At 48.3% G+C, this 26,803-nt stretch overlaps 1 protein-coding gene across 2 annotated transcripts; it reads right to left on the bottom strand.

Moving 5' to 3' along the window:
- Positions 1-78: 78 nt before the first annotated feature.
- On the bottom strand, positions 79-19,518 carry CIDEA (cell death inducing DFFA like effector a). Of its 2 annotated transcripts, none has more exons than XM_080821423.1 (5): positions 19,435-19,518; positions 9,606-9,750; positions 8,619-8,765; positions 2,327-2,508; positions 79-529 (listed from the first exon to the last, which is right to left on the bottom strand). In XM_080821423.1, exons 1-5 carry the CDS (start codon positions 19,470-19,472, stop codon positions 382-384), a joined length of 660 nt encoding a protein of 219 aa, XP_080677549.1. In that variant the 5' UTR covers positions 19,473-19,518; the 3' UTR covers positions 79-381. The 2 variants fall into 2 exon arrangements, with proteins under 2 accessions (XP_080677549.1, XP_080677548.1); XM_080821422.1 differs by having other exon boundaries at positions 18,867-19,498.
- Positions 19,519-26,803: the final 7,285 nt, after the last annotated feature.

The following is a 26,803-nucleotide window of genomic DNA, read 5'->3' as shown; positions in this document are numbered from 1 at the left end:
AGAGCACTTCTGGCTGAATTTTGCTTATATATAGAAGTTTTGCTTGTTTGGAACATGAAAGAGGCACAAGGAGGCATTACCCGTATGAAAAGTAGCTCTTGGGATTGGTTTATTGCAGGAGGAGAGGAGCTCAGAGACCCAGTGTGTGTTTGTGTTGCTCGCCCTCCGAGGCCCCTCCACCTCTCCTGCCTTCGGGACATCCCACTGGGCAGCCCCCATCTCATGGGCCGTCAGCTCCTTCTTCCCTGCTGGGTGCCACTCCCAAGCACGGGTGCCCGCGCTGTCCAAGTGCGTGTGGTTTAGAACAGAAGCGTCTTCAAAATATCATTCGAGAGGGAATGTTTGGGTCAAGAGCCAGCTGGGTCCCTGCAGCTGGCCTCCCTAACCACATGTGAACCCCCGTCTGGAGTGTGACCTGCGAGGAGCCGGCCCTTCCGTGTCACCCAGCAGCTGGAGCATGTATGAGCCGGTGTAGATGAGCAGCTGTCCAGTCACCTGGGCGGCATGGGACACGAGTCGCAGCAGGCTCCTGCAACAAAGGGGACAAGGGCACACATCAGGCCAGGTGTTCTGGGCCAGCCAGGGGCAGACGTGCAGGACTCCTCACCACTCTCCACACATGGGCTCAGAGCAGACCCTGCTCGTGTGTGGGTGCTTTAGGGAACCACCCCCAGCCCCCCAGGGCTGGCTAGCGGGCAGATGCTGACGCAGGAGGCCTGGGACCACCTTTCCTCCAGCCACTTCCAAACGTGGCCTGTTGTGCAGTAATTAGGAACCACAGGGAAGGCTCACGGTATGTCCTGTCCTTTGCCTGCTTGCTTACTCTGGCCACCTTGGGTGGGTTTGGGGGGCTTGTTATTAAAATCAGGCAAGTCAGGTGTGAAAGGAACACCAGGCTGGAGGAGAGTGACCCTGTGACCCAGATTGCTTAGGGGAGCTGGGACACCCCACCGGACCCTGTTCTGGCATCTCAGCCCTAAGCCTGAGCCTGGCCTTCCTATTATTCCAGGCTAAAAAAGCGGCTTTAACTCAAATCCTTATTCTCTACTGAGTCCAAAGCAAAAGGATTTCCTTCCAGTTTTAAAGGTCTGTCATTTCGCAAGGCCTGGGCATCAGCCACGCTGGTTGGGAGAGCCCCGGCCCCTGGGGTCCCATGACAGGACCCTGGTGTGATGCTTTCAATGTGGGGACCTTGATGACTTCTGTGGCTCCTTGTGGGTCCATCAGATCTCAGATGGTAAAAATTAGGGATACGAAGGCCCCTCAAGAAAGATTTTGCTGAGGCAGGATTTGGGGTGAGATTTACTTTCTTCATCATACTTTTCTAAGTTGGTATTAAGTCTCCTGTCTCACTTTAGAAAAATCAAACAATCAAGCTCTTTTCTCCCATCTCAGGAGGGAGGAGGAAGCTCTCCTGGGAGTCAAGGTTTCAACACGGGGACAGAGACAGTTGTCTGGGGTTTGGCCCCTGATGGGTCCGAGTGGGAAACAGAGGCCACCCAGAAAGCACTGCGGGAGCCAATTCTGTGCTCATCAGGGGAGACCAGCCTCATTTCCAGAGCATTTCTTGCCCTGCGCTAGGGTTCAGGGATGATGGGGTCTGTGAGGAGAAGGAGCCCATGCCCTTGGAGAAGCAGGGGCCCCTGCCCTGAGCGGCTGTGCCGGGACTTTTTAGACTAGCTTCAAAGACCTTCTGCCACTGTCAGTCTCTCCCCTCCATCCATCCCTCCACAGGAATTAGGTATTTACAGGATCAATCCGACTTTACTAGAAGACAGAAGGAGGTGTGTTTAGAGCCAATGCAATCATAAAGAACTTGGAAGCAGCCTTGTCATTTTAAAGACGTTAGAACTGAGGCTCAGAGGGGTTAAGCTGCGTGTTAAAGGTCCCACAGCTGGCGGCTCCGAGGCAAGGCTGGGAGAGAGGGTAGGGGACCCTCCGTTCAGGGCTTGGGGGGACGGGCTGTCTGGTCACAACCACAGAGCATTCCTGGGGAATACACAGAACGTGTTCAGACAGTCCCCTCGTTTTTTAAAGACATTTGGTTCTTCTCTATACTTATTATTTAGTTTCTGTTTCCATGTTGTATTTAGTGGTCTCTGAAGGACAAAAAAAAATATTTTGGCTCAAGGCTTTCTGTTCCCTGACTTAAGTCTGTGGCATAAACTACCAGAGGGCAACATGAATTAGTGAAGGTCAGGTCAGGGCCTCCACGGGGCTGGGCACGGCAGCGCAGAGCAGTGGGCTGGGGACGGGTCTCCCCACCCCCCCCGCCAGCCAGCGCCCATGCAGCTCCCAGACCCCTAGCCGCCCCCCGAAGTGTTACCTCAGCAGGGCCTTGACTCCCGTACACCGGATGTCATAGGACACCGAGTACATCTCATACATAGTGGCCTTCACGTTGAGGCAGCCAATGACATCCTTGGGGTTCAGCTTGTACAAGTCGAAGGTGACCCTTGCTATCCCCGCTTTCTTTGGCTGCTGGCGAGCTGAGATGTAGTTGCCACCCTAGAACCAAGGAGGGAGGGAGGGACTTCAGGAACATCACCAGCTGTGACACGCGCATCCCATAATTCTAGGTTTTTGCCCGTCTTGACTCTGCTGGCTTCAAATCTGCTCGTGACTGAGCTGCTAATTACTTGAGGCATGTTTCTGGCAGATCAGTAAGTATGCTCCCACTGCCCCCATGTCCTAACCCATAAGAAACGATCCTTCCCCAAGCTACTTTCACAGTTTAGTGACTCGGGGTCAGTGTGGTTTGGCTCCAGGGCCTGGACTGTAGGATGACTGCACTATTGACATGAGGTACTGAGCACATGCAGCCTGGTCCCTTAGGGTCACCCATGGTGACTTGATCGATCGGGACAATCTCATGAGTATAGCACGGTCTGCTCAAAGAGGAGCAGACAGCTATTTCCATTCCACAAGAGGCTGCCAGGCAGGAAGTGACTAAAGCAAGGGGCATGGTGTCTGGGGAGCTCAGTCCGTGAAGCCTCTGCCTTCGGCTCAGCTCATGATCCCGGGGTCCTGGGATCAAACCCCACATCGGGCTCCTTGCTCGGCGGGAAGCCTGCTTCTCCCTCTCCCACTCCCCCTGCTTGTGTTCCCTCTCTTGCTGTGTCTCTCTGTGTCAAACTAATAAATAAAATCTTAAAAAAAAAAATTAAGCAAGGGGCAGGGCAAGAACTTCCCAGGGCTGCCTCTGCTTTCTAGTCACTGCCTGGGATGAACACGGACCTCCTGGGGACACAGAAAGCTGTCTGGTTCCAATAGCCATGGAGGTCCTCGTGAAACATCAGTAGACCCTTCAGGTCAGGGGAGAAAGCCAGAGACCACTGTCAGTCCCCAGGTTTACAAAGAGCCCTGGAACGTCTTCCCCACAGAAAGCTTTGCAAACAGCAAGAACGGATGGACGCTGTGCCAGGGGCAACTCTCCCTAGGGCTGGCTCCACGCAGGGATCCTGCAGGATACAGGATTCAAAAGTACACAATCAATCCAGTTACTACGTCTCAGGAACCTTGGGGGTTGGGAGGAGTTGAGGCAGGAAATGTTAAATTCACCAATGACAACAATGGCTCTAGGTGAAGGTAAAACATAAATTCCCCAGAAGTACCCACTTCTTGGTGGAACCACTCTTCTCTCCTCCCACACAGGACATACACAACAAGTTATTTAATGCACAAGGGGTCCAGCTGCCTCTTTAGGGGGTACTAACTGTCCAGCATTTAGGAAATGTTATTATTATTTCTTAAGTAATGTGGAGCCCAATGGGGACTTGAACTCATGACCCCGAAATCAAGACCTGAGCTGAGATCAAGAGTGGGACTAACTGAGCTACGCAGGCACTCCTAGGAAACATATTTTTTTAAAAATTAAGATTATAGAATGAGGGGCGCATAGGTGGCTCAGTGGGTTAAGCATCTGCCTTCAGCTCAGGTCATGATCCTGGGATCCTGGGATCGAGTCCCACATGGGGCTCCTTGCTCATTTGGGAATCTGTTTCTCCTTCTGCCCCTGCCTGCTGCTCCCTCTGCTTGTGCTCATTCTCTGTCAAATAAATAAATAAAATCTTAAAAAAAAATTACGGAACGAAAAGGAGGGTTTTACCTAAAATCTGGCCACTGTTCTTTCTCACCGCTTCATGTTCCTTTTTGGTATCTTTTCCTTTTTGTATCTTATTCCCCCTAAACGTCTTCCTTGGGTTTTGGTCTTAAATCAAAATCAGCCCTCACAAGCTCCATGGTGACAAGGATTTCTCTGACCTGCTGGCTAAGGAAGAAGAAAGGGTCGCCAGGCAGCCTGGTCCTCGGGCTCCCTCCCAGGCCTCCCCCCTGCTCAGACTGAAGACAGGCGACCCCTAGTGGCTATTCCTTGGGGAGGCCGTTCTCCTTGGAGTTAAATACAATTGGCTTCACCGATTTGGAAAAAAAACAAAAACAAAACCGCACCTACAAGGTGGGTAGGCTCTTAGAATCAGCTTGGAGGTGCACATTTCCACTAGAGGGAAGAAGGTTGAAAGGCCTAAGTCAAGAGACGACACGGGTCCCAAGTCACTTGTCAAGCAAGCTGTTGGGAGCTGCGAGGCCTCCTGCCCCCTTGAACACACCACCCCACAGGATTATTTGCGCCCACAGCCTCTCAGCGCCCTGCTCTCCGGCTCAGTCTCCCGGCGTCCACCCAAGCCGAAGTCCTGCTCCCCCACCGGCTCCCCCAGGGTCTGTTACAAAAACAAACAGAAAAACCGCCCTTCCCTTCTGGGCTAGTTTCCTGTTGCTCTTGTAACAAATGACCACAAACTCAGTGGCTTGAAACAACGGAGATGTAGACCAGAACAATCTGGAGGTCAGCAGTCCAGTGAGATGGCAGAGCTGTTCCTTCTGTAGGCTTCCGGGGGAGACAGTGGCCCCCTCTCCTTCTCCAGGTTCTGGATGTGCCCTCGTTCCTCGGCTGCTAACCTCTCCCCTCCTCTTTCCCTGTGTCTGGCCCTCACTCTGACCCTCTGTCCCTGTAAGGACCCCGTGATGACACTGGTGCCCAGGTTACCCAGGCCCATCTCCCCAGCTCAAGATCCTTAACTTATGGGGCGCCTGGGTGGCTCAGTGGGTTAAAGCCTCTGCCTTCGGCTCAGGTCATGATCCCAGGGTCCTGGGATCGAGCCCCACATCGGGCTCCCTGCTCAGCGGGACCCTGCTTCCTCCTTGCTCTCTGCCTGCCTCTCCGCCTACTTGTGATCTCTGCCTGTCAAATAAATAAATAAAATCTTAAAAAAAAAAACCAAACTTGTTAAAAAAAAAATCCTTAACTTATCCACACCTGCTAGGTCCATTTGCCAAGTAAAGTAACACCTTCACGGACTCCAAGGTTTAGGCTGTGGGCATCTCGGGAGGCTGTTATTCTGTCCACAACATCTTTCTCCAAAAAAAGGCCCAAGATGGCCTTTTAAAAGATTTGTCTAATTCACTCTATGCTCTTCCAATCCTGCAGTAACCCTCCCACCCCAGTGTGGCCACAAAAATGTCTTTGGATACTGCCAAATGCCTCTCAAGGGTTAAGACTGCCCCCTGGTTGAGAACCTCTGCTTGATGGAGATCTACAGTTCTACTGAAATCCACATAAACAAAAGCTATTGGGGATCATCATTCATTCTGAAGAGTGTAAAGGGGTTCTGAGGTCAAAAAGCTTGAAGATCCCTTGCTTAATGGATTATTCTGATATTTTCACTGAACAGAGGTGATGAGATTTATCCATTGAGATGCCCAGAGCTGTATGTCCTGCATTGTCACAGCTGAAGACTTCCATTCAATGAAGAGACCCTAGAGTATTAGTTTGTGTGTACTGACATAGAAGCCCATGGCCGGGGGTCTGCAGGTAGGGTGTATGTCTAGGAGAGGACTGCCAGGGTCGTAGATGGTGCTTCAGTTCTATGGGATAAAGGGACACCGTTTTAGATAACTGCTGGTGGGAGTGGAAAGGGTTCATTGCTCCATAGCTTGAAAAACTGGAAAAGCCTCAGAATACCAACTCTAAGGGCATAAAACAGTATCCTATTATGGTCTTAACTTATGTTTTCCTAATGACCAATGAGGTTGAAGATTTTTTCCCTAGATTTTATTGTCCATTCTGCAGATACCGGTCCCTGTTTTTTGCCCATTTTTCTACCAGATCATTCATTGTTTCCATAACTGATTTCTGGGACATTCCTAAATTTATCAAATACTAATCCTTTTTTGGATTATGTCGAAAACACCTTCTGCCCACTTGGGGCTTATTGTTTTACATACCTTATAGTATCTTTTGATGAACAAAATTCTTAATGAAATGTATCTTTTGAAAAGTGATTTATGCATTGTCTTGTTAAAAAAAAAAATATCCTAAGAACGTCAAACATCTCTGAGACCCTTTCAGTCCTGTCTCCAACTTCCTTAATGGTTTTCACCTCTACCTTCTTGTGCTGCATCACAGAACCTTCTTAAGTGGTCTCTTCAGTGCTGCCTGTCTCAACTGACTTTAATTGCATTTCCAGAAATTCCATTTGAGTCTTTCAAGTCTACCTAGTCCTGATTACCTCTTGTCCCTTCTTACTTTTGATTAGCTTTGGATGTTTTAAATACACTTATTTTATTTATTTATTTATTTATTTATTTATTTATTTATTTATTTGACAGGGGGGGGGGAGCGTGTACAAGCAGGGGGAGCAGCGGGCAGTGGGAGAGGGAGAAGCAGGCTCCCTGCTGAGCAGGGAGTCCGACACAGGACTCAGTCCCAGGGCCCTGGGATCACAACCAGAACCGAAGCAGATGGTTAACTGACTGAGCTACCCAGGAGCTCAAAATACACTTATTTTATACTCTGCCTGATGATTCCAACACCTGAGGTCTTTGGAGGTCTGACTTCATTATTTCTGCTTACTCTCACATAAGTGCCTTAAGTCCTTACATTCTATGATTTGACTGTGAACTCACATTTGTTGCAATTTTAGGAATGGAAACTCTCTGATACCCAGATCAGTGCTCATTCTGAGCCTATTTGCTCCCACTGGTTACATGGGGACCCAATCAACCCCGGGACTCTGGGGCTGGATGGAGGGACCAGATGAGCAAAGAAAACTCAATGAATATACTCCTTTTCTTGATGCTTCCCTCCCCAGGGCTCTGGAAACTAAACTCTCGGCTTGGATGTTTTTGGAATCAAGAGTCCTTAAAACCTCATGAGGGCAGCTTGTGTCCACAGATTCTTAGGAGAGACTAAGATTCTCTGCTTTATGTGGGCATCTCTAATCTGGCCCCTTACCCTGTGTCAGCCCAAAGCTTTGTCTCCTGTCCTGCTGGCACCTGTCAAGACTGCAGCCCTCAGTCACTGCGGCGAGTGGATGGGCACAGGTGAGACGATCACAGGTAAGCTGCTTCTCTAGATTCTGGCTCCCATAAAAGTTTTGGCCTCTGAGCATTTTCCTTTGTTGAAGGTCAGTAAGCATATACAATACGTTTTAATATTTTGCTTTACACTTTTGGGTGTTTTATAGTAGGATCCAAGAGATATATAATCTGTAGTTTTCCTGGATATGGAAACCTTTATTCAACTTTTTTACCTTTCTAACTCACCGTACATTCACACACACACACACACGCACACACACATCCCTACTCAACTGCATTGGCTAAAGGAATGGCCACCGGGTCACATCTGCGTACTTTAACAGGATCTGTAGCTACTTATTGGCCTAAACCTGTTCCTCAGAATTATTTGCTTTAAAGCTGGTGCAGCCACTCTGGAGAACAGTATGGAGGTTCCTCAAAAAGTTGAAAATAGAGCTACCCTGCAACCCAGCAGTTGCACTACTGGGTATTTACACCAAAGATACAAATGTAGTAATCAGAAGGGGCACCTCACCCCAATGTTTATAACAGCAATGTCCACAAGAGCCAAACTATGGAAAGAGCCTGGGTATCCATCAACAGATGAATGAATAAAGAAGATGTGCTAGAGATACACAGTGGAATACTATGCAGCCATCAAAAATGAAATCTTCTCATTTGCAACGATGTGGACAGAACTAGAGGGTATTATGCTGAGCGAAATAAGTCAGTCAGAGAAAGACAATTACCATATGATCTCTCTCATATGTGGAATTTAAGAAACAAAACAGAGGATCATAGGAGAAGGGAGGGAAAAATAAGACAAAATCAGTGAGGGAGACAAATCCTAAGAGACTCTTAATCATAGGAAACAAACTGAGGGCTGCTGGAGGGGCGGTGGGTGGGGGGTTGGGGTAACCGGGTAATGGGCATTGAGGAGGGCACCTGATGTGATGAGCACTGGGTGTTTATACGACTGATGAATCACTGAACTCTGCCCCTGAAACTAATAATACACTATATGTTAATTAATTGAACTTAAATTTTAAAAAATTATTTGCTTCAAATCATATAGCTTAGGCTCACTAAGATGCTAAATTTCCTAGAAATACTTTGAAGCAACTGGTTGAGGGTTGCAGATCTGGTTATTAGGGGAAACAAAGTATATATTTAGAAAGAGGGCAAGTCAACACCAAATCAGGGAACGCGTTTTGTGGGTAAAAAGTCTACCTAGTAGCTGTGCAGGTAAGTGTTTTACTTACCGGTGTCCACTTCTGCCCTTTCTCCAGGATCATGAAATGCGTGTTGTCTTCTAAGGTCTGAAAGAACTCTTCCGTATCCACCACGGTCCCGTCTTCCTCCAGCACCAAACTGACCAGTCCGCTGGTGATAACCAAGGCTTCCAGGGTCTGTACTGGCAACGCATCAGAGACATGGAAGAAAGCAGGAGATACTGTTTTGAGCCCTCAGAGCCACTCTTTAAGTTATAGTTTCCAAAGTCCTGTCTGATCTTGCTAAAATTTTAATGGTAAAGGTCTACCTTAACTGGGGTGTAGGACTTAGTCTTTGCTTGGAAAAAGAGAATTTTAGGTTACTTTATTTTTTTTATTTTTTTTTATTAACATATAATGTATTATTAGCCCCAGGGGTACAGGTCTGTGAATCGCCAGAATTTCAGGTTTCTAATGGATCTCTCTTTTTCAGAGATTTCAATGACATGAGACAAAGGAAGACATTGAGTCATACAGCTTCTATAATTACTGATTTTGGCAAATAAAATGAATAAGGCAGCAATACAATAGAGAGCCATCTCTCTTGCTATAAGGTCTGCGTGTGGGATGCTCATTTATTTCCATGGGTGTCTTTGTCTGGGTTATGCCTCCATAACCCAACTCCACAGACTCCGGATTCTTCCTTTTTTGGTGATCTAGGACACTGTTTTAGATTAAAGACTATTCTTTCCTGGGACTTATAACCAAAAACAGATTTCCCAAGCCCACTGCTTCCCTGTATTCTCCCTTGTCAACGAAGTCAGGCTACATTATCAGTTTTAAGGCCTTTGTTTCTGCAGCTAAATCTTTTATGGTCCAGAGAAGTGCTAATATTCCCTTTCATTCTTTTCTTCTCCCCTTAGGGTCTCTGAGGCCATGACATTTCTGTCTCGGCACTGGCTTAGTACCCAAGACCAGAGCCACGTGTGCAGTCAGGGGCCCTCCTATGAGCGGTGGGGAGGGACTGCCTCCTTGCACCTTGCTGAGAAGGTCCTTCAGACTGGTGGCCATCACCCCTCGCCGGCTACTTCTGTCGTGGTTGGAGACCCGGAAAGGGCGAGCCGAGTGCATCAGGGGGGTTAGTAGGACTCTCTTGGTCTGTGATCCCATAAACCTCAGGGGCCTAGAAATGGAGGAGAAAAGTAAAAATATCTCAGATGTAACCTTCAAAAGAGTCTTTTAAGAGAGGTTTGTGGGGCATCTGGGTGCCTCAGTGGGTTAAGCCTTTGCCTTCAGCTCAGGTCATGATCTCAGGATCCTGGGATCGAGCCCCACGTTGGGCTCCCTGCTCAGAAGGGAGCCTGCTTCCCCCCAACCCCGCCTGCCTCTCTGCCTACTTGCGATCTCTCTCTCTGTGAAGTAAATAAATAAAATCTTTAAGAAACATATAGAGAGGTTTGAAGTACACAAAATTAAAACAGTTTTCATATTTGCATCTGAAAGAAAGAAAATCAATAGTCAGGAATTATTGAAAATTTTATATATATACATATATATCCTGACATCCAAAAAACAAACGAGTAATAGATATATCATTAAAAAACACAACCATTATATTACTACACCCATTTTACTAGAACATTCAAAGTCCTTGTAGTAACTATGTGAGAAAGAAAACTCAAACAAGAAATAAGAATTCTATTCTGCAAACGTGGATTTTACAGCTGAAAAAATCTTAAAAGAGAAAAGGAAAGAAAAAGATTTCCAGAGGCAATGCAGTGACCAAGCAGAGTCAAAGAATTAGGTACAGGGGCGCCTGGGAGGTTCAGTAGATTAAAGCTTCTGCCTTGGGCTTGGGTCATAATCCTGGGTCCTGGGGTCAAGCCCCTTATTGGGCTCTCTGCTCAGCAGGGAGCCTGCCTCACCGCCCCCCCCACCCCCACCGCCTGCCTCTCGGCCTGCTTGTGATCTCTGTCTGTCAAATAAATAAATAAAAAATCTTTGGGAAAAAAAAAGAATTAGGTATACACACTCACAGAAAAGTTACTTATTGTACAGTAAGACTAAGCCAGGAATGGAAAAGCCAGATATTGGTCACTAGAGCAATAAACTCATTTGTAGAAATTAACTTAGAATAAAGGAGTAATAGGGGCACCTGGGTGGCTCAGTGGGTTAAGCCTCTATCTTCGGCTTGGGTCATGATCTCAGGGTCCTGGGATCGAGCCCCGCCTCGGGCTCCCTGCTCAGTGGGGAGCCTGTTTCTCCCTCCACCTGCCGGTCCCCCTGCTTGTGCGCTCTCTCTCTCTGACAAAGAAATAAATAAACAAAAACTTAAAAAAAAAAAAAGAATAAGCAAGGAACAACAGAACACTATAATAATTGTGGTTGGAATAACGAGAAGGAAAGTAACTTTGGGCCCTATGTCACATGACCCTTCGGAGTAAGTTCCACATTAAACAAAGAATTAATTCAAAGTTTCACTATTAAAAAAACTAACACGAAGAAGGAAAGTAACTAACAAAACCAACTCAAGACAATTTTCTGAGGAAAATAATCTCGAACCCTTGATTATCAAATTTTAGTTACCTAGCAAATACTTTCTCTCTCTATATATATAGTGTATAAATAATTGGGGATAAATGAGAAGCTCACAGCTTTGGTAGTTATTTAACAAACACTTTTGTTGTTAAAGATTTTATTTTTAAGTCATCTCTACACCCAACATGGGACTTGAACCCACAACCCCGAAATCAAAAGTTGCAGGCTCCACTGACTGAGCCGGCCAGGCACCCTGACAATTGCTTTGTAAATATTACTTACTTACTCCTCAGAAAACTCTGTCTTATAGTCCTTTCTCAACTTGCAGAGGAGGGAGATCAGGCCGGAGAGCTGCCCCAGAGCTGGGAGGAGCCAGAGGGGGGATTAGGACCCAACCGCCTGTTCTTGACCTCACAAAGTTTGTCTAGACGCCGCACACCAAAGAATAAGACAAGTTTGCATATTTGGGGACATAGGAGGCTTTCGATAGCAATTAAAGAAATGCAAAGCCACCTTTGACATACTACCGCATGCTTTTAAACAAACATGCAAGAATTTATTTAAAAATAACTCCATGAGGAGAAACAGATGCGTCCTGCTGTGGCACTAGGCGTGGCTTCAGTCTCTTTGGAGATCAGTCTAGCAATGTGTAGCTTCCACCCAGCACTAGGGACGGTTTTACATTTAGGAATATATCCATAAAGAAATTATTTAAAAGAATATAAACAGGGTGCCTGGATGGCTCAGTCGACTAAGTGTCTGCCTTTGGCTCAGGTCCTGGGATTGGGCGCTGCATTGGACTCCCTGCTCAATGGCGAGTCTGCTTCTCCCTCTCCCACTCCCCCTGCTCATATTCTCTCTCTCAAATAAATAAATAAAATCTTAAAAAAAAAAAAAAAGAATAGAAACGTAAGTTAGGAACATGTCAGGTGGGTCTTGCCTCATGTCAGGTGCTGGGATAAGTGACACATGACCTCATTTAATCTCCACAGCCCCTGGGGTAACAGCATGTATGGCTTCACTCTCCCCAAACCTGAACGGTGCCTACCGATTTCAGGTGCTCAAAGAGCTGTTGACAATTTGGACAAATAGTCTATACGGTGACATTCAGGAGAATGAAACAAAGGGTTTTATTTTTTAGGGCAACCTTGTAGAAGATACAAAGTGAAGATACAAAGTGCAGAGATACAAAGTGAGATCACTGTTTTCTGACACATAGTATCTTGTCTAGATTAACCCCATGAAGGCTAAAATTCTAGAGACTTCTGTACTTTTTGTGAATGCCTATTGCCTAGGATTAATACTTTATTTTATACATATACACACACATACATTCATAGCTACACATATATTGTTATTTATTTATCTGTGCTTTATTTTCCCAAACAGAATTGAATTTCCGTATGGACAAGGTCTTCTTTGTTGTATCTCCCATAATGCCTAGACTAGCACTAAACAATATATGTTTTAAATAGTATGTGGTCTAACTTGAAACTCTACAAAGGGACGTAGTGAAAGTTCAGTGATTTACTGAGTTATTTTCTATATGAAAACCCGGTAGTATAGCAATGAGCCAGCTCTCAAAATTTGTCCAAAATTTGTCAGGTTAAGCTCATGCTCATAGCATGATCGGCTAGTTTCAGCAAGGTTTCCAAAAGAGCGAGCACCTTATCCCCATGCCCCGACAATAAACTGGTGTTCTAGGAATCAGGCCTGGATTGTCAGCTCCGATTTGATGCGTCCATTAGTGTGTCCTCACTGGTCACATCCAAGCACTCGCTATGCCCAGCTTGTGCTAACTCTTAACATATTACTAATTATCATCACAACTTTACAGGGAAAGCATCATCCCATTTCTCAGGTGGGAAAACTGAGGCTCAGAGTGTTTTCTCAAGGTCACTCAGTTAAGAAGGAAAAGACAGCTCCTTTCCCTTCCAGGCTGGCAGAGTCCATGCATTTTCTCTTCCTAGTGAGGCAACTGCAAGGGGACTGTGGTGCCCCCATTAGACTGAGCAGAAACCCGATGAGTGAATCAAGCCTTGAACTGACACAGCAGTGAAACCAGCAGACGGCCTCTGAACTTTTGCCCTGATTACAAGAAGTTACACCAGGTTCTTTGGTTACACAACCCCATGAACAAGATGCCTACATTATGCTGAGCTGACGTTGCAGAGAACCCACTCACAGTTCCATCTCTGGCGATCTGGTGGACTGGGCAGTGAGGATTTTCCATATTACGCTTTACATTTAGGATTGGGCTTTGGTGGCAACCTACATATGGCAGCTGAAACTTAACAAATCTGGGGGCCAATTCCCTATGAGAAGAGAAAGATACTAGTTCCACTCAGTGCCCGACACTGGGCACATTAGTGCATTACTTAACAACTTGGCAAGACAGATGTGTCAGATGAGCAAAAGGGAGGCTCAAGAGGTTAAGAAATGAATAAGGTCGGAGCTAGCAAGTGCAGGACAGGGGTTTGAGTCCAGCTCCCATTCTTACCATGGTGTCTGCCCCAAATGGTGAAAACCCTCCTATGGGACAGGGCCACCCTGGACTCTCCCGCAAGAGCCCCTCTTCTCCCCACAAAGCAGGAACTCATTGCTATGAACCAGGAGTCCTTCTAGAATCTGTACTCACTGAGGCCAGGGTCTTTGTGTCCATTTTCTGGCTTCCCCACAGCCCCTAGGCTACTGCTGGCATGTAATCTATTCACGGAGTAAAAAACAGGCTAAGACAAGATCAGAGAAATGGGAGACCAAAGTTCATGTCCTGGAATCTTAGGTCCAGGCGCTAGAGGCCAATGGCACACCTTGTGGGCACAAATAGCTTTGACCTACTTAGTTGTGGTCTTACACCTCCTCATTGGATGCAAGCAATCACGCCTTAGTGAGCACCCGTGCTCCAGTGACGTAGTGTAGCTGATCATACAGAGTCCTTATTGTCTTTTAACTTCGGACAAGGTAAGTGCTGGCAGTGATTTCTGGTCCTCCCTCTCCACGCTGCCCTCAAGATAGCCACCCTCAGTAAAAAAAAAAAAAAAAAGGGTATAGAGTCCATGTTCTTCCTACCCATTACGTTTCCTAACCGGGAAGTGGCTCATTGTTGGAGCACAACTAAAAAAATACTCAGAGACGTGAAAATTAAATCCTGCCATTCCCTTTAAGGAACAAGAGGAGTATTTGATGTATCAAATTATATAAAATTGAGACTCTCTTATGGATAATAAAAAAAGGGGTTAGGTGGAATTTTATGTACACTAAACTGATTTAACAATTATTGTAGGATTATTTACTTTGTTCCAGCTAAAGGAGCAGCGGGGTTAACAAGGTAGCTAATTGAACAAAGCAACGTACTGATCCAATTCACTCCTGGTCCTCCTAATAGGAAAATCTAGGTCACTGGCTATCAGCATAATGTCTAAAATGTGTTGCCATTCTCCCCTCAATATCTTAATATATCAAAGTCGAGATAGGAGCTCTGAGAAGCCTTGGATTAGATACATCACACGTTAGTCACCCTCTTTTTTTTTTTTTTTTTAAGATTTTATATAATTATTTGACAGACAGAGAGAGAGTCAGCGAGAGAGGGAACACAAGCATGGGGAGTGGGACAGGGAGAAGCAGGCTTCCCGCCGAACAGGGAGCCTGATGCGGGGGCTCGATTCCACGATCCTGGGATCATGATCTGAGCCGAAGGCAGGCACTTAACGACTGAGCCACCCAGATGCCCTTTTAAAAAAAAATTTGTATTTATTTATTTGCCAGAGAGAGTGGGCAAGAGCCAGAGAGAGCAAGCAGCAGGCAGAGGGAGAAGCAGGCTCCCTGCAGAGCAAGGAGCCCAATGCGGGACTTGATCCCAGGATCCCAGGATCACACCCCGAACTGAAGGCAGACGCTTAAGCAACTGAGCCACCCAGCATCCCACAGTCACCCTCTAATTCCTGGGAAAGTGCAGACAAACCTATGAAGCAGGAAGGAAACAGCTCACTAAAAGGAAAAGAAAAACCAAGAAACAGGTTGTTCTAGGAAACAGATTGTTTTGGGGAAATCAAGACAAAAAGAGAAGTCAGACTTCATAGAACATTCTTAAAAACTGGGAAGGGGCATAATTCCCAGAAGTGAGGAAAACAGAGAAATCTTTGTGTTTTTCCCTGAGGGAACAGAGGAGGCTCAACTTAGAATAGGGTGGCAAATAGAGCAATGAGCCAGAAACGGACAGATGTGAGCTTTGCACCAGGAAATGGAAGCCAGCCCCCACAGGGCATAAAAAAAGCATGTTTTTATGTCACCCAATGGACTTACGTTTCTTCCAAAAGTGGAAGGAGGAGGAAAACGGCAGGCCTGGGAACAAAGTCTCCCCCAGAGAGAAACATTTTGGGGTCAGCCATGATGAGGTGGCCCTGTCAGGCCATGTAAGTGACTCCCCGGGGAACATCCGGAGTGAAATGAATGTTTTGGTGTCTGAGTGGCCCCACGTTTTCTTGTTAGGTGGAAAGAGGAACCCACCCGAGAGTAAGTAAGCGCAGACACGGGTAGGCAAGTCAACCAAGCACTACCACCAAAGCCTGGTGACAACAAAGACATTAGGGAATGCAGTGGTGATGTCCAATACAGCAGTGCAGAGATAGACAGGATTGAAAATCAGTCATCAGGTCTGGCTGGATCTGGGTGAGCAGTAGGGACAGTGTCAGGGTCTAACTCAATGGCCACAGCTGGAGGAGTATCCCAAGCCTTGTTCCAGGCTTACACACATGGACACCGCGGCCCTATAGGTACTGTGCCCGGCTTCCATCTGGGCCTTGACCAACCTATTGAAATGCTTGATGCAGTAAGAGGATTCAGTGTATGTATGACCATGAAGTCTTTCGACACTTTGAAATATTATTAAAACAACAGTTTAGACCCACGGAGGAGTAAGTGTCAGTAACCAAGGAGATTTACTTGTAGAAAATGCAATTCCTTGCTTAGGTCACTAATAAGACGGTGTGAAATGTGTCCTGAAATGCCAACTATCCACAACCTAGAGATCCTTGTTCAAGCAAAGAAAAGATGTACCAAATAGCAACAAGCGCAGCAATTTTGCACACAGTGTAGTATCTATCGGCTCTGTAACAACTTCAAGGTCGGTGGGAATGCTTTTGCTCCCAGACAGACACAAAGGCTGAGCAGCTTCATCTATGACAACACACGGGGGTGTGGGCATCCTTGACGTCCAGAGCTCTGTTAAGAGACCTCAAGCTGCTTTCACCATGACTATGACCTTGAGGGATCACAGACAATTAACAAACGAAAGACTGGATTAAGATTTTAGAATTGCTGACCTTAAAAAAAGATGAGTATGTAGATTAAGTTATTTCTTTGGCAGAATGCAGTCATCTACCAATGAAAGAGTTAGGGCCATCTAGGTTAAAATGAAGGAACAAGTAGGAGACAGAAATCCAGCAAGACTGTAACTAACAAATGTGGCCATCACCTTGTCTGTGACTCACATGGGTCTTCAGCCTGGACATGGTTCTAAAGGACGGGGAAGAGAAGTGTTTTCCTTTCAACAAGTAGTATGGATTGTTTTTCTTCCAGTTTAGTTTGGAAGCAGGTGGATTTTTTTTTTCCCAAAGAATTGCACAGTGTGTCTCTAACAAATGGTCACTTACTTTTAGATTTTGCCAAGCTCAGAAGGAATGTGTCTTCGAGTAGACATTTCCTTTTTTTTTTTTTTTTTAAAGATTTTATTTATTTGACAGAGATCACAGGTAGGCAGAGAGGCAGGCAGAGAGAGGAGGAAGCATGCTCCCTGCGGAGCAGAGATCCTGATGCGGGGCTCGATCCCAGGACCCTGGGATCATGACCTGAGCCGAAGGCAGAGGCTTCAAACCACTGAGCCACCAGGTGCCCCTCTCCTTATGTTTTGATTTGCCAACATTTCACAAACAAGTGGCTTCCAGACACACTTGACCCAGTGGAAGCCTCGCACTGCTGCATTTTGGATCTGAATATCCCGTTGTAGGAATCAGGGGGAAGGGCGGGTCAGCCCTCATTCTGCAGGCATCTCCTGCTCCAGGCAACACCAGCGAGGAATTAGTGCCTACTTACCTGTCCTTAAGACTCAACCTGCCACCTCCCCAGGGCTCACAAGAAGTTGCAGAATGTGTGTGTTTGCATATTTGAGAATTGCACTCCAAACTGTCAACAGGTGTTACCCCCGGGACAGAATTGTAAGAGGGGAAAGAGAGGAACAAAAAAGGAAAGAAACCCAAGGCTTTACCTTTATACTTGCATGCGTTAGTGAAGACGCATGAAACAAGTCTGTTTCTCACCCTTCCTGGTTCCTACTACTTGACTTCTGTTTTTTTGGAAATTTTTTTGTTTATTTTTAAAGAGAGAGCCAATGCAGTTCAGACAGACCACATGTACATTTTGGAAGCTATTTTTTCTAACCTTGAGTGTTGCACACAGCAAATTCAGCCCCCTATAAATCACACTGATTTTGCAAAGTGGTTCTCCCCTGCCACCCTTTCCTTTCAACCTACGCTGTCCCTCTGTCCTTTCCTACAAATGGGATCAGTCACCTTTGAAAACCTGCATTTTAAAGAACTCAAGGGCTTCTCTATCCTTTTTTGAAGCACCTCGAAGATCTTCAAAGAAGCACTATCCCTTCCATTAATCTATACTTAAAAATTACTTCCATATAATATTTGGATTTTATTAACAAGGACAGGATAGGGTATGTCAGATATTGAAGTGGGAAAGAAAAGCAGAAGAGACATTATTAGGTTTCCTTACTACCCACAGCTCATTGACAAGCCTTTAAAACAGGCAGAGTGACATTCCTCTAGGGACTCAACTGTCTGAATGTTAATGCTTTGCTAAGGGCAAAAGACAATCCAAGCCCAACCCCCCTTCCTCCCGTCTCCTCCCCTAGGATCCTATAAGCCTACTTTAACATACAAAAATTTCCTTGGGAACTTCCTTTAGATCTACCCCACAAGATACATGTTGGCAATCATCCCCCAAGTATATGACCCACCCATAAACATCTGAAGGGTCTCAGGACAGAGTTTCTACTAAACAGTAATAAAGGACCTTTCCTAATAATACTAGATAATAATAATAGATCCTAGTCCCCTGGGGATCCAGGAAACCTTGTTTCCAAAACACCTGGAAGGCCCACACCATCCCTAAACCCCTCCCCACTTGAAAGTATATAATGGGCCACTCCTCGTGACCCTAGTACAGCTCTTTCTGCCCACGGATCCTGTCCCCCTGCTTTAATAAAATCACCTTTTGCATCAAAGACCTCTCAAGAATTCTTTCTAGGCAGTAGGCTTGGAACCCTAACGTTCTTTCCTACATCAGTATGAAGATGAACAGAAGCTGGGTTGGGGTGCTATAAAGTGCTGCGCTGACGTCACCCCCCCCACCAGCGGGTGGCAAAGCCCGGGGAGAGCGGGCGAGGACTCCGAAGGCTTCTCGGGGCCCCTGGTCCCTCCGAGGGTAGCGAGAGCGCTCTCAGATGCGGCGAGAAGGGGAGCGCTTCCCTCCAAACACATCCTTACAAGTCTGGGTGGATTCATCAGGCAGGGGTCACGGCGCATTCTAAGCCCAAGGGGTGCTCTCGGCTCAGCCCACCCTCCTCTTGGAGCTCAGAGCCCTCCCTCATCTTTAGGGGTAAGCCTGGACCATCCCAAAGCCGCCGAGTGTCCCCACCAGGGCCCCAGCTCCCGCTGCGATCCCGAGGTACCCTAGAAGTCCTGTCCCGCGCACCGTGAAGGCGTTGCCCGGGTTTCCCGCGACTGGGCCCGAGGATCTGCACGCGTGGCTGCAGCACCAGCTAGAAATTCAGCCATTCCCGCATTCACCACTGTCACCTGTTCCGTGGATGCCCGCGCAGCTCGGGAGCGCCACACCTGGCACTTGCAGCCAGCTGGAGGAGGGGAAGGAGCCCTGCCGCCGTCTCGGGCTCTGCCCGCCCGCGCTGCCCGAAGGCTTGGGCACCAGAGGTGAGGCCTAGGGGAGTTGCGGGGCGCAGGGGTGCCGGGGGACCCCGGGTGCAGGCAAGCCGAGGGGCTCACGGAGATGCCAGGCACAGGGGGCAGCAGAACGCCCAGGGCGTGGGGGGACACCGGGCGCCGGTGGGACTCAGAGCGCACGGGCGCAGGGGCGCGGGACGCTCCGGGGTGCGGGGTGCTTGAAATGCAAGGCGACGCGGGGCGCAGAGGGGACAAGGGGCCCAGGGGGATGCGGCGCTCAGAGGGATACGGGGCGTGGGGGGACGTGGGGGCGCGGGGGGACGATCGGGCGTGGCCCTGAGCCGGGCTCGCGCCGCACTCGCCTGATGAGGGCTCCGGCGTAGTCCCGGGCGGTCTCCATCGCTAGGGTCCCCCCTCACAGGCTCCGCTTCTGCCTGCCGGCGCCCTCTTAAAGCTCTGCCGCCAGCCCCGCCCCGGCCCCCGGCCGGCCCGCCCAGCGCAGGGCGAGGAGCTTGGCAATGGGCTCTCCGCAGCCGAAGGTCGCGGCTTGGCCTTCTGGGAGTGCGCCCCGGTCAGTGCCGCCTCGGGGTTTCGGGAAACAGCTCTCGCTGCACCCAGGACTCTCGACCCCCAGCTGTTCCTCGGGTCCCCGGACGGTCGTTGTTAGCCTATGCTTGCCTTGCGCGTTCTGGGAGTTGGAGAAATTGACGACATCGCCAGCCAGGAGAGCGTGGCTTTGACTGTGAAAAGGCAGATGTGTTGTTTTCAAACCCAGACCGTGCGGGGAGAGGCCAGGGTGGGATAGGAGAGGAGGTGCGGGAGGAGTTACCCCGAGGGACAGCTGGGTTGCAGCCCACGACGTCCTGCTCCAAGCTCCGCAAGCCAGTTGGCAAGGTGAGGAGGTTCCTGCAGACACCTGGACACGTAGCCCTTCAGGTGTTTGAGGGGAACCTTGGCTCCCTTCCTCTCAGGTTGCTTCACGGCTGTATCGTGGGCATTTGGGGCCAGTAAGAAGCGTGCTCAGATCGGAGAGGTAAAGGAACCGCTGGACTTTGTTAACAATATTTTAGCTCTAATTAAGGGATTTTCTCAGAGTAAGGAAGGCAAGACAGAAGCCGAGCCAGGGCGGAAGGGGATTTTGTTAAGGGCTTTCTGGCACAAATAACCATCCTAGGAGACGCACTCTGGCTTGTTGTAGACCTCGGAAGCCGGCAGGGGGCTTGTCAGGGATTCCCCAGGGCTCTTACCTACAAAATGGAAGCAGAAGCCTCTAGTAGATTACGGTGTGACGCAGTCCCTTCATTCCAGCGCTTTAAAAAGTGGAAACTTTCTAGGATATAGAGCTGCTAGTGCTTACTGTCCTGCACATAGTCGAGTGACTGGCTCCATAAATTATTGGTAACTGCTGGCTGCCCTGTTGTGAGCGTGTTTCCCAAGAGCTGTACCCTGCCCTGTGCCTCCCTTCTCTTGACTCAACTCCGTCTTGGCACATTGACTTGGTTACCCAAAACACAGCTCCTTCTGTCTGCCTTCCTCAAGTCAGCTCACAGAAACAAGCACACCCTTCATCCTCTTCAAGGTCTGTGGGGTCAACAAACCTCATTTGTGGGCGCCTGAGTGGCTCAATCATTAAGCATCTGCCTTCGGCTCAGGTCATAATCCCAGGGTCCTGAGATGGAGCCCTATGTCGGGCTCCGTGCTCGGTGGGGAGCCTGCTTCTCCCTCTCTCACACCCCCTGCTCGTGTTCCCTCTCTCTCACACACATACACACACACTCTCTCTCTCTGTCAAAAAATAAATAAATAAAATCTTTAAAAAAACAAACAAACAATAAAAACAAACTTCATTTGACTTGCTGGAAGGTGCGTTGAAGCCAAAAGCAATTTCCTTCCAGAGTTCTGGATTCGAAAGGGCCTGCTGGGAACTCCCCAGCCACAGAGCACAGAACTGTGTCTTCTGCTGGATGCCACTGGGGTTGGGGCTTCTCCCGCTGATACCCTGCTGTGACCTGAATGTATGTGTCCCATCCCCAAATTCATATATGGAAGTTCTAATGCCCAGTGTGATGGTATTAGGAGGTGGGACTCTGGGAAGGTGCTTCAGCCAGGAGGGTGCGATTCATGCCTTCTGAAAGAGGTTCCAAAAAGATCCCTAGCTCCCTCTACTGTGGGAGGATGCAGCAAGCAGGTCCCAGTTGTGGACCAGGAAGAGAGCTCTCACTAGCTCTCATCCTGACTTCTCAGGCTTCCAGCCTCCAGAACTATGAGCAGTAAATTTCTGTTGTCGATAAGCTAGCCATTCTGGGGTATGTTGGTATAGCAGCCCACAGGGACGAAAAAGCACACCCCCAGACTGATAGATGAGAATGGGGTCCAGGCAAATCAACTCAATTCACTTTGTAGAAAACTTTTTTTTTTTTTTTAAGATTTTATTTATTTATTTGACAGAGAGAGAGAGAGAGAGAGCATGAGAGGGAAGAAGGTCAGAAGGAGAAGCAGGCTCCCTGCAGAGCTGGGAGCCCCAAGCAGGACTTGATCCCAGGACTCTGGGATCATGATCTGAGCCGAAGGCAGTTGCCCAACCAACTGAGCCACCCAGGCGCCCTTAGAAAACTTTTTATTCTGAAAAATTTCAAATATACAGACGTAGAGGCAGAACGTTTTGTGAGCACCCTTACGCCCAGGGCCTGGATTCAACCACTGTTAACATTTTGACGTATTTGCTTGTTATTTATCTGTATTTTTGTTGAGCCCCTTCACATAAAAGTCTTCAGCTTGCATCTCTGAAGAAACAAGGGCCTTCTCTCACATACCACAGTGACATTAGCACTCCTAACAAAACAAAAATGATCTCACAATCACACCTAACACTCAGTGTATAGTCAAGCTACCCAAACATCCCTACCTTATGTGTAAGGCACTTTTCTTGTGCCCGAGAGATAAGTGTATTAGACCTGTTCTGGAACAGTGAAGGTCATGAAAGTCAAGATTACAGGAGATTCTGATAGACCAGTAACCAAGCAGGCCACTAGGTGCAATTGATTTGCATATTTCTAGGGTCTGGAGAAAGCGTCTGGATCCTAAGGCACTCGGGGTGGGCCTGTTAAGGACTGATGAATGAATAAGGTGTTTTGTCAGACTTACTATGTGAATGCAAATTGCAAAGGGAACAAAAATGAGGAATTCCACCTGAAGGGTGTCCAGGAAGGGTCCCTGGAGCTGAGGCTTGAAGCATGAGGGAGCATGTGGTGTATGGGGGGGCTCTATCCTGCATTGCTTGGTGTGTCTGGCATCCTGGGGGTGTGGGGGCTTTTAGAGGAGAATGTCCCATGACCCCTCGGGGCAGCCATGCTGGAGTCAATTTGCAAAGCTCAGAACGCACAGCGACCATTGTTCTCAGTGGGGAACGAGCTGAGGAGGTGGGGGTGACCTGTTCAGACACAGATTTGAGAGGACCACTCCGGGGTGACTCAGAAGCCAGACTGGGCCAGAGGGCCTGTAGGAGACCCACGTGACAGATGTCAAGGACACTGACAGTTGGGGAGGGGGAGGGGATGGGGCTGGGGCGGGGCAGGGAACATTTCACAGGACCTGATGGTGGACAAAAAGGAAAGCAGCTGGAGAGACCCTGATATTTCAGAGTCTGTAGCTGGAGAGGCAGCGAGGGCCTTCCAGAGAGGGGAAGCACGGGAGAGCAAGCAAGGTGGCAGCTGAGATGGACATTAGGCTGAAACCCACTGGCCTGTGAGCCCACAGACAGAGATGTGGGCTGGGACCTGCTGCTGGTGGCTCACACTCAGATGCCCTCAGGATGAGGTCCCGGCTGGAAGCCAAGGCTGGCCAGCTCCCTGTCTGCTCCTAAGTGGGAACCTGTGCCCTCAGAGGGGGTGGGTGGTCGCAGGAGGGCATGTGGAGCGGGAGAGAAGGGCAGGGGCACGTGTTGCTCCTAAGCGTGTGGCGGCCAAGCCCAGGAGACGGTGGAGAAGGAAGTGGGTGAGAGACCTCACGTGCGGGCTGTGAGGGAAGTGCCTTTCTAGCACGTTCCCAGCCTCCGGCTTTCACACAGAGCAGGTTTGGGTTCTGGTGCCCCCGAAAGCAAGTCACAAACACAGAGAACGATGCCTTGGCCATGAGCCAGGTAACAAGACTTTGAAGTGAATTTTCACAACATTGGGGAGCATTGCTTCTGGTCGACCGCGCTGTCTTTTTTCTCATGCTTTAACTAAGGAGACCGGGGATCACAATGAAGAGAAAGGAACTAGGGGATCAGGCAGATGTGTTTATATGCAGGAGGCGGGGCTTCCTAGAGGCCTCCAGACGCCAGAGCACACTTTCTTCAGTATTCCAGTAGCTTCTGTTCCTCAGCCAGAGGAATGATAACCGGGGCAGAGTGTCAGGCACACTGGGGGGGTGCGTCCAGCTCTGCTGGGAGTGAGACCCTGGATAAGTCACCCAGGTGGACGTTCAGCTCCCCAGGCAAGGTTGTGGCTGGAGGCAGAGCCATGGATCTGAGGGGGTGTGGGGTAAGCTAGCAACCCCTTGGGAGGAGGGGGGCTGGCACGAAACCTCTGTGGGGTGAGGAGGCCTCAGTCTGGGCAACTGTTTCTCCATCTAGATTAAAAGCAAAAGTGCCATTCAGTCGGTTAAGCCTCTGCCTTTGGCTCAGGTCATGATCTCAGGGTCCCGGGATGGAGCCCCGCATCGGGCTCTCTGCTCCTCAGGGAGCCTGCTTCTTCCTCCCCCACTTCCCCTCTTGTGTTCCCTCTCTCTCTGTCTTTCTCTATCAAATAAGTAAATAAAATCTTAAAAAAAAAAAAAAGCAAAAGTGCTTTTAGATTCTGGAATGGGCATTAAGGTTTACAATTTCTTCTGTAGCCCGCTTGGAAACCTCAGTGTTAAGTTACTACCTGCCTATGCCATCGTGTCACCCCAAGGCAATGATTCTCAACCTTTTGGGGTTCAAGCTCCCTTAAATAGCTGGGGAAAGCTCTAGACCTTTTCTCCAGAAAGTCTCCTAGGATCAACCCTCTTTGTGGGGTTCCACAGGCTACAGACTGCAAGTCTCGCCTGGGAGTCAGGGACCATCCCTGTGGCCCGACGCTGGCCCTCGATGACCAGGCTGTGCCCGGCTGGGAACAACCCAGGGTCATCCGCTCCCTGTCCCTGCCCGACACTTGTGTTGGCTGTTCTCATTACTGGGGATGGTTTTTTTTCCTTCCAAATATAGGAACAAAGGTGATGTTCTTTTCCGTTGACTTCAATTTGAATTTTTCTCTCCAAAGAAAGTGCCCAAAGAAGCCCGTGTTTTGGGGCTAATTCCAGGGTGAACGGTCCTCGCCTTTCCCAACTGGGCAGAAGGGCAAAGCAGAACTCTGCTTTTCGCAATGAGTTGTGCCAACATCTACCACAACGTGTCTATAGAAAATAGGACTGGACTCTTCACACAAATACCTTGTCATTATGAGGCAGTTTTATGAAAACCTGACAGATAGGGGAACAACTCAGCCGGTCACCAGTTCTGGCCCCGTTCCTGCCCAGTTCCTCCGTCCCATGTGAATCCTTTCATGCCTTTTTCTAGGTGATCATATACATCTGAGTATTACTTTGGGTATTCGTTTATGTAACTGGTGTTGTATGCAACTTGCCTTTTTCATTCACCAGTACGTAGTTCTTCCTGTCTTAGTACGCATTGCCCACCTCTGACTTTTTTTTTTTTTTAAAAAGATTTAATTTATTTATTTGACAGACAGGGACCACAAGTAGGCAGAGAGGCAGGCAGAGACAGAGAGAGGGGGAAGCAGACGCCCTGATGAGCAGAGAGCCCAATGTGGGGCTCAATCCCAGAACCCCGGGATCATGACCTGAGCCGAAGGCAGAGGCTTTAACCCACTGAGCCACCCAGGCGCCCCCCACCTCTGACTTTTGAACTTCTGCACCGTGATTCACAGCACAGATATAACCTGTTATTCACAACATCTCCCCTCTTGCTCCATTTTGAGCTGTTTTCAATGGTTCACGAGTAGAAACAGTGCTGTGCTAAACATTGTCATAAATGCATCCTGTGTGCATGGGTGTTTCTCTGGGGTGTAACACCAAGAAATGGAACCGTTGGCTCTTAGGTTGTGCACTTTTTTTTTTTTTTTTTGAAGTGGGCTCCTCACCCCGCACAGAGCCCAACACAGGGCTTGAACTCATGAGCCTGAAATCAAAAGACTCGCATGTTCTACCAACTGTGCCAGGCAGGTGCCCCAGGGCATATGCACGTTTTAAAATGCGAGTAGATACTACTTTCTTATTTCCGACATGTAAGCAGGAGGCTGAGGGCCCTTTCCCTGTTGTTGCTGCATTGGTCCTTAAGCTGACGGGCAGGCCTCGCTGGACGGCCCCCGCTTCCCACTTCTTCTTCTTCTTTTTTTTTTTTTTTTAAGATTTTATTTATTTATTTGACAGAGAGATAGAGACAGAGCACAAGTAAGCAGAGCGGCAGGTAGAGGGAGAGAGAGAAGCAGGCTCTCTGCTGAGCAGAGAGCCTGATGTGGGGTTCGATCTCAGGACCCTGGAATCATGACCTGAGCCAAAGGCAGCAGCTCAACCAATTGAGCCACCCAGGCGCCCCCTTCCCACTTCTATTAAACTGTTTTCATTACAGTAATAATTTAATAGCTGGCACTTATGCTTTTCTTCAAAACTTATTCAAAAACTTACCTTTTTAAAGCATGCAAAACTGGTTTTCAAAAATGAAAAAAGAGTGACTTGTGAGAAATAGGCTTAAGGAAATGTCAAAACTCACTAAACGATCAAAAGAATATAAATTTTTAAAAAAAGATTTTATTTATTTGACAGAGAGAGACAGAGAAGGAACATAAGCAGGGGGAATGGGAGTGGGAGAGGGAGAAGCAGGCCCCCCGCTAAGCAGGGAGCTGAGCTGAGCCAGATGTGGGACTTGATTCCAGGACCCTGGGATCATGACCTGAGCCCCAACCGACTGAGCCACCCAGGCGCCCCATAAGAATATAAATTTAAAAAATAACCAGATACCATCTTCTGTCTCCTATCCTTTGGTAAAGATTTTTTAAAAAACCAACACTGGTTGGGGCGCCTGGGTGGCTCAGTGGGTTAAAGCCTCTGCCTTCGGCTCAGGTCATGATCCCAGGGTCCTGGGTTCAAGCCCCGCATTGGGCTCTCTGCTCAGCGGGAAGCCCGCTTCCTCCTCTCTCTCTGCTTGCCTCTCTGCCCACTTGTGATCTCTGTCTGTCAAATAAATAAAATCTTAAAAAAAAACAAACAAACCAACACTGATAAGAGAGCAGTAAAATAGGAATTTATCCTCTTCCTGCTGGTTGGTGTATAAACTGTTCCACTTCTTTGGAAAGTAATTCAAGAGCATGTATATGAACACGAAAAATGATGATCTTTACCCTTGATCTGTTCATTCCGCTTCAGGGAATCAATTCGGGTAAACCCTGGTATCATTCATGCGTGTTTTATCTTCTCCATCGGCCCCTAAACTCCCTGCATCTCCCACCAACCGGGTACCCCAGGGGGGAATCCAGCCAAGGCTGTGACGTCACAGGGCTCAGACCACGCCCACACACCCTCAGTTGCCTCTCCCCTTCCTTCCCTGCAGCCTGCCTGAGCCTTAGTGCCTGGTTTAGGGGGCGGGCTGGGGGTCTCACCCTCCGCAGCCGCCAGCCTCCACTTCCTCTCTGCAGGATGGATCCTCTCTGACCT

This window comes from Martes martes (genome assembly GCF_963455335.1).
Source record: "Martes martes genome assembly, chromosome: 13".
In the NCBI taxonomy this organism is placed as follows: Eukaryota; Metazoa; Chordata; class Mammalia; order Carnivora; family Mustelidae; genus Martes; species Martes martes.
Note: the sequence above shows the minus strand (reverse complement) of the source record. Positions and strands in the feature narration are given on the sequence as shown.

Excerpts from the sequence above, each read along its gene's own strand:
- CIDEA (XM_080821422.1), bottom strand. The coding sequence starts at position 18,949 with ATGGCTGAATTTCTAGCTGGTGCTGCAGCCACGCGTGCAGATCCTCGG. Across the intron at positions 9,751-18,866 it reads ACCCGGGCAACGCCTTCACG|GCCCCTGAGGTTTATGGGAT; the intron begins GTGCGCGGGACA and ends CTCCATTTCTAG. Across the intron at positions 8,766-9,605 it reads TGAAGGACCTTCTCAGCAAG|ACCCTGGAAGCCTTGGTTAT; the intron begins GTGCAAGGAGGC and ends TTGCCAGTACAG.